At 47.7% G+C, this 6,929-nt stretch overlaps 1 protein-coding gene across 1 annotated transcript; it reads left to right on the top strand.

Moving 5' to 3' along the window:
• Positions 1-4,743: 4,743 nt before the first annotated feature.
• On the top strand, positions 4,744-6,629 carry LOC130194162 (uncharacterized). The gene is made up of 3 exons (XM_056415051.1): positions 4,744-5,400; positions 5,946-6,006; positions 6,328-6,629. Exons 1-3 carry the CDS (start codon positions 4,802-4,804, stop codon positions 6,343-6,345), a joined length of 678 nt encoding a protein of 225 aa, XP_056271026.1. The 5' UTR covers positions 4,744-4,801; the 3' UTR covers positions 6,346-6,629.
• The last annotated feature ends 300 nt before the right edge of the window (positions 6,630-6,929 follow it).

Here is a 6,929-nt window from a genome sequence, read left to right as displayed (position 1 = left end):
TAGATTACTGCGACTCCTTATTATCAGGCTGGTCTAATAAGTCTCTGAGGTCCCTCCAGTTGATCCATGCTAAACGAGAACATATATAATAATAACAATAATAATAATAATAATAATAATAATATTTAATTAGTGAATATTTGTGTTTTGGAAATATGGAATGTACCCAGTAATATTTGTAAAATAGGATATCTTTGCAAAATATATGCTTTCCTGCACGTCCTCTCCGCCTGTCTGCATGTCTCGGCTTCCCTGGGGTGGAATCGATTCGGGTCTAAGAAGAAGTTTAGCCAATTACTGCTTGAAAATATAACTGAGTGATATAGAATTTAGCCAATCAGCTTCCAAGAGAACAGGCACCTTCTGTAGAGACCGGTACACCTGAAAGGTTTGGCTCGCTGGATGCTGTCGTGCTAATGCCGTATTTTGCTCAATCAATCAACGGGGACAGATCCAGCATGGACAGTTACGTGAGTAGGGGACATGAAGCACATAATTAAGAGAACATGAGTTCGCGGCGCCATCATAAATCTGATGGCGCCGCGAAAGGTCGCCTCGGTGTGTTGGTGCGCGATGTTTTTTATTGTTTTCGTTTTAAATACTGTTTTCTGCTGGGATTCCCAGAGCTCTTTCACCAGAGAAGAGCTCTTGAACATCAGGGGAACAACTCCAGCGGATTTACTTCCAACGTTTTTAACTTCTGTGGAGTTACTGGACATTTTTGTAAAAGGTGTGCTCACCTTCGCCCACGTGGTGAAACGCCGGCGGAGAGGGAAACGTTCGGGAGCGCTTGTACGGCTACGGAAACGGGATCTCGTACAGCGCTGCCGGGCATATTTCTCCAACGTCCGCTCACTGTGCAACAAACTGGACGAACTCCAGCTGCTGGTGGGAGAGACAGAGACTTCTCCTCATCCTCCGTTCTGTGTTTCACGGAATCATGGCTTAGTGGCTCGATACCAGACTCTGCGCTCCAGCTCGCTGGCTTCCAGCTGTTCCGAGCGGACCGGGTCACGGAGCTCTCCGGTAAAAAAAAGGGTGGAGGAATCTGCTTTTACCTCAACAACGGCTGGTGCAACGACGTAACGGTGATTCTACAGCACTGTTCGCCGGACCTGGAATCTTTTATCATTCACTGCAAACCCTTCTACTCCCCACGTGAGTTCGCTTCATTCATCCTGGCCGGAGTTTACATGCCGCCGCAGGGGAACGTGAACGAGGCACAACAGACACTCGCTGAACAGATACGGCGTGTGGAGCGGACCTTCCCGGACTCTTTAGTTATTGTACTCGGGGATTTTAACAAAGGAAACCTCAGCCACGAACTCCCTAAATATAGACAGTTAATTAAATGCCCTACCAGAGAGAAGAGCATTCTGGACCACTGCTACACAACAATCAGCAGGGCCTATCACGCCGTCCCTCGAGCTGCACTGGGAAACTCTGACCACGTCATGGTTCATCTGATTCCCTCATACAGGCAGACACTAAAGCTCTGCAAACCTGTGGTGAGGAAGTTCAAGAAGTGGACCAGTGAGGCTCTGGAGGATCTACGGGCGTGCTTTGACTGTACTGACTGGGATGTCTTCAGGACTGCTACCAACAGCCTGGATGAGTACACAGAGGCTGTAACTTCCTACATCAGCTTCTGTGAGGACAGCTGTATTCCATCCAGCTCCAGGGTGAGTTATAACAACGACAAACCCTGGTTCACAGCGGAGCTCAGGAAGCTAAGACTGCAGAAGGACCAGGCATTCAGGAGTGGGGACAAGGACCTGTACACAGAGTCCAAATACAGGTTTAGCAAGGCGGTGAGAGATGCTAAACGACTGTACTCTGAGAAACTGCAACAGCAGCTCTCAGCAAACGACTCTGCTTCTGTCTGGAGAGGGCTCAGGCAGATCACCAACTACAAGCCCAAATCACCCCACTCCATGAACAATGTGCTTCTGGCAGACGAGCTAAATGAGTTCTACTGCCGCTTTGAAAGACAATGGAGCAGTCCTGAGACCATCCCCACAGCCCCACCAACCAGCCACAGACCATCAGCCCACCCCTCCCCAGCCCATCAGGGGCTCACACCTCTGGAGCACCCTCCATCAACTCAGCGACGCCCCTCGTCATCCTGGAGAGAGCAGTCAACAGGCTGTTTAAAAAGCAGAACCCCCGCAAAGCAGCGGGCCCGGACTCCGTCTCCCCCTCCACCCTGAAGCACTGTGCGGACCAGCTGTCTCCGGTGTTCACCGACATCTTCAACACCTCCCTGGAGACATGCCACGTTCCAGCCTGCTTCAAGGCCTCCACCATCATCCCCGTCCCCAAAAAACCCAAGATCACAGGACTCAATGACTACAGGCCCGTCGCCCTGACCTCTGTGGTCATGAAGTCCTTTGAACGCTTGGTCCTGTCACACCTCAAGACCATCACCGACCCACTCCTGGACCCCCTGCAGTTCGCCTACAGAGCCAACAGGTCTGCAGACGATGCAGTCAACATGGCCCTTCACTACATCCTCCAGCATCTGGACTCCCGAGGAACCTACGCCAGGATCCTGTTTGTGGACTTCAGCTCTGCCTTCAATTCCATCATCCCGTCCCTGTTGCAGGACAAGCTCTCCCAGCTGCACGTGCCCGACTCCACCTGCAGGTGGATCACAGACTTCCTGACCGACAGGAAGCAGCACGTGAGGCTGGGGAAACACGTCTCAGGCTCCCGGACCACCAGCACGGGTTCCCCAAGGCTGTGTTCTCTCCCTCTGCTGTTCTCCCTGTACACCAACAGCTGCACCTCCAGTCACCAGTCCGTCAAGCTCCTAAAGTTCGCGGATGACACCACCCTCATTGGACTCATCTCTGGCGGGACGAGACCGCCTACAGGTGGGAGACTGACCACCTGGTGACCTGGTGCAGCCAGAACAACCTGGAGCTCAACGCTCTGAAGACAGTGGAGATGGTTGTGGATTTCAGGAGGAATGCAGCCCCACCCGCCCCTCTCATCCTGTGTGACTCCCCCGGCGACGCTGTGGAGTCCTACCGCTTCCTGGGCTCCATCATCTCCCAGGACCTCAAGTGGGAGCTGAACATCGGCTCCATCTCCAAGAAGGCCCAGCAGAGGATGTTCTTCCTGAGGCAGCTGAGGAAATTCAACCTGCCAGGGAAGATGATGGTACAGTTCTACACGGCCATCGTTGAGTCCATCATCTGCTCCTCCATCACCGTCTGGCACCCTGCAGCCACAGCCAAAGACAAGCGCAGGCTGCAGAGCATCATCCGCTCGGCCGAGAGGGTTATCGGCTGCAATCTGCCTTCCTCCAGGTCCTGTTCACTTCCAGGGCACTGACGCGGTCCAGAAAGATTGTCGCCGATCCTCCCACCCTGGACACTCCTGTTCGAGTCCCTCCCTCGGGAGGAGGCTGCGTCCATCATGACCACGACCTCCCGCCACACCAATAGCTTTTTCCGACGGCGGTCGGGCTCATCAATGGACCCCGGGACTGACTGACTGTCACCCCCAGGACTACCACCTCTTCTTCCACCTTCCTCTCTCCTCCTTCTTCCCGCTCCTTCCTCTTCCTCCTCCTCCCTCTTCCTCCCACTCCTCCTCCCTCCTTGCGTTGATTGTTGTTTGTCATGTCCAAATGTTGCACCTTCCACCAAAAAAATTTCCTCGTTTGTTTGTGAAAACATTCATTCTTTGGCAATAAACCTGTTTCTGATTCTGATTCTGATTCTGATGAGAACACCAGGACACACATGAAAACTCATATGAACGTCGCTACCAACTGGACGACGGACACAGGAGGAGGTGAAGAAACACAATGAGGATAAAAAAGACTCACATAGGGCGATCTTAAAATATATACATGTTCTATTAGATTTTATATATATATATATAGATATATATATATATATGTGATTTATATTACAGGATATTCATATGTTATTGTAATATATTTATGATATTTATATTGTGTATATATATATGGTATTTATATATGATATTATACTAAATGTTATTTTATATATCTATATATATATATATATAAAATGTCCTTCTTAAGTTAATGCCTACAAATAACAAAGCATTCGTGCAGATTACAGATAAAAGTTTGAAAAGAACTGAAGGAAGGGAGTAGAGATATGCACTTGGTTGTTGTGTTAACTTAAAGTTTCACTGTTGTGTCAGATGACATTGCAGCGCTTTACGGTGAAGCTTTTTGACCTTTACAGCAGTCAACTTTGTCTGTTTGTCAGTGTTGTGCAACATTCAGAGTCTGCTTCTCCTCGCACACTTAATGTGAACGTGAACCTCATTCTAACCTTAAACTCGAAACTGATTCTTAGCCCTCAAACAGCCGTTTGAAGCCGTCAGGGCCAGGCGAGAGGTCCTTACTTTCCAACACCTTCCAAATTATCCACTACAGATAACCAAAAGTCTACACTTTGCAAAAATCTTAAATGTTGCCAAACTGTGCTCAACTTCCCAAAAGTAGGTAACTCCCCTCCTGATATTGTTCAAACTTGAAAAATGCCTGAACCTTTTTAAAATCTTTCTCCAATATCATAACCTTTTTAAAGTTAATGCCCACACATATATACAAGCACAAACACGCTCTCTGCCTCAAGCTGAGTCTGATGGGAAGTTTTTTTGGCTCAGGAAGTTGGGGAGTGGCAAAGAGGTGCGTTCACCAGTCTTTAAAAAGTACCCTCCACTGCTCCTCAGCTGCAGTCTGACCGAGAGGACCAAGCCGGCAGGTGGACAGTGAGTTTCGCACATTACATTCCAAAGAGTCCGTGTCAGAATGAATATGGACGGAAACATTGGGTGTGGGTCCGGCAACTCAAAGAGCGTGAGCACCACCCATTACGAACAAACCAAGGTCGTGCAAGGAGGCGGTGATGGATGCGATGGCGGATACTCCTACAGCTATTCCGAGTCCTCTGGAGGCGGCATGGGAGGCGGAATGTCAGGCGGAATGATGAGCGGTATGGGAGTCGGAATGGGAGGCGGAATGATGAGCGGTATGGGAGTCGGAATGGGAGGCGGAATGATGAGCAGTTCGTCAAAGAAAGTGATGCACTCTGCATCAAGCGGAATGTCGAGCGGTATGGGAGTCGGAATGGAAGTCGGAATGGGAGGCGGAATGGGAAGCGGAATGGGAGGCGGAATGGGAGGCGGAATGGGAGGCGGTATGATGACCAGTTCGTCAAACACAGTGGTGCGCTGTGCATCAGGCGGAACGTCAGGCGGTATGGCGAGCGGTACCGCCATGTCAGGCGGTATGGCGAGCGGTACCGCCATGTCAGGCGGAATGATGACCACAATGGGAGGTGGCATGTCAGGCGGAATGATGACCACAATGGGAGGCGGCATGTCCGGCTGCACGGTTGGCGGAATGAGGTATGACTTAATTTTAACTTTACAACTATTTAATCTGCGCTTTCCTCGCAGGGGCCCTGGAGAGCTCTGTTTTCTATCAAATATTATTCATGACAGCTGGTTTTATCCCAACATTAATTTCTCCCTGTGTAGACATGATAGTCCTTCAGTTAAAATAAAAAAGCTCAGGCAATTGAAGCTCATAAGTGCATCACAATATTTGCAGCAATCATATTTGTGTTTCTGGGGAGTTATTTTCTCCAGTCTATACATTGAATGAAGTCTGCATAATTCATGCCATATTTTACAAATAATGTGGCTGGTGTGATTGGGTTAGTTTGTATAAGGAGTTAGCACAAATCAAGAGTGCACTTGAATTTACTGTCTTACGTTGCTGTTTTGTAGAATCAGCTGCTCATTGACCTGCTCAGTACACTCCACTGCAACAGCTTGTCTCAGTTTAGACCAGTGTTGAGGGAAACACTGGTTTAAACTGTTATATGGTTGTAGCCATGCCTTTATTAATTATGATAGTGCGAATGGGTTTTCTTTTCTGCTCCCTACAGTGGCTCAAATTCCACCCACCAGAAAACCACGGTCGTGACGTCTGAATACACTCATAAGTCTGTGAGTCGTGCTTTGTTTTGAAATGTTATACTTATAATGCTACTTTTCTTCAGTCGAGAAATCATAAGCCTGTCTCATTCTTTTCTTTATTTGAAAAGGAAAAAGGAATTGTCTTGCAGCTTCACTAGATGCAGAAATAATGACAGAAATTGTGTTTAATAAAACTTACTTTGGGAAAGAAGACCACGCCCCGAACACAGCGAATTTCCCGTGCACTAAGAACTTAAGCACAACGAACCCGTCCACTTCCTCTTCGACTCAGTTCCGACATCCCTCCCTTAACACCGTTCTTGTCTCCCTATTTCTCTCTCTCACTCACAGGGCAACTGCAACAACTGAGGACTCTGCAAACCTCCACTCTCCCTGTTTTCACCCCATTTGTAATAATGGTATGCACATGCAGCTGAAGGAACCGGACAAGTTTCAGCTCTCAACTTTCCTCAGCTTTTCTGAGACATTTTTGGGTGTAACTTCTTTTAAACAGTAACCAGTTGATACAGATCTTTTTGCTTCATCCTCAACCAGATAGTAAGCACAATAAAAAGCAACAAAATGTCATGAGATGAAAAATATCATGTTCTGTTCGGTTCTGAAATAAACTCAGGTATTTTCATTGACTCAGACCATGCAGTGTTGTCTTCATTTTAATTCTCAGGATGTAATTCTAAATCTCTGCACCACAAACCTAAAGCATTGAAGCAGTTAATCGTTGCATGAGCTTGAAGGTACTGTAATTTAGTGAGTCATGGCATACCTACTCCTGGAAATCCCTAAAGGGTTAAAGTCCCTATTAGCTGCTGGTTCGTACAGTCATAGAAAACCTGGAAAAGTCATGGAATTTTTAAATGGCTATTTCCAGGCCTGGAAAAGTCATTTAAAAAAAGTAAAATCCCAACATTTTTGGAAAAGTAATGCAAATCTGT

This window comes from Pseudoliparis swirei, chromosome 5 (genome assembly GCF_029220125.1).
Source record: "Pseudoliparis swirei isolate HS2019 ecotype Mariana Trench chromosome 5, NWPU_hadal_v1, whole genome shotgun sequence".
In the NCBI taxonomy this organism is placed as follows: Eukaryota; Metazoa; Chordata; class Actinopteri; order Perciformes; family Liparidae; genus Pseudoliparis; species Pseudoliparis swirei.
The sequence above is the reverse complement of the archived record's forward strand: the minus strand, read 5'-3'. Positions and strand labels throughout refer to the sequence as shown.

Excerpts from the sequence above, each read along its gene's own strand:
- LOC130194162 (XM_056415051.1), top strand. The coding sequence starts at position 4,802 with ATGAATATGGACGGAAACATTGGGTGTGGGTCCGGCAACTCAAAGAGC. Across the intron at positions 5,401-5,945 it reads TGCACGGTTGGCGGAATGAG|TGGCTCAAATTCCACCCACC; the intron begins GTATGACTTAAT and ends TGCTCCCTACAG.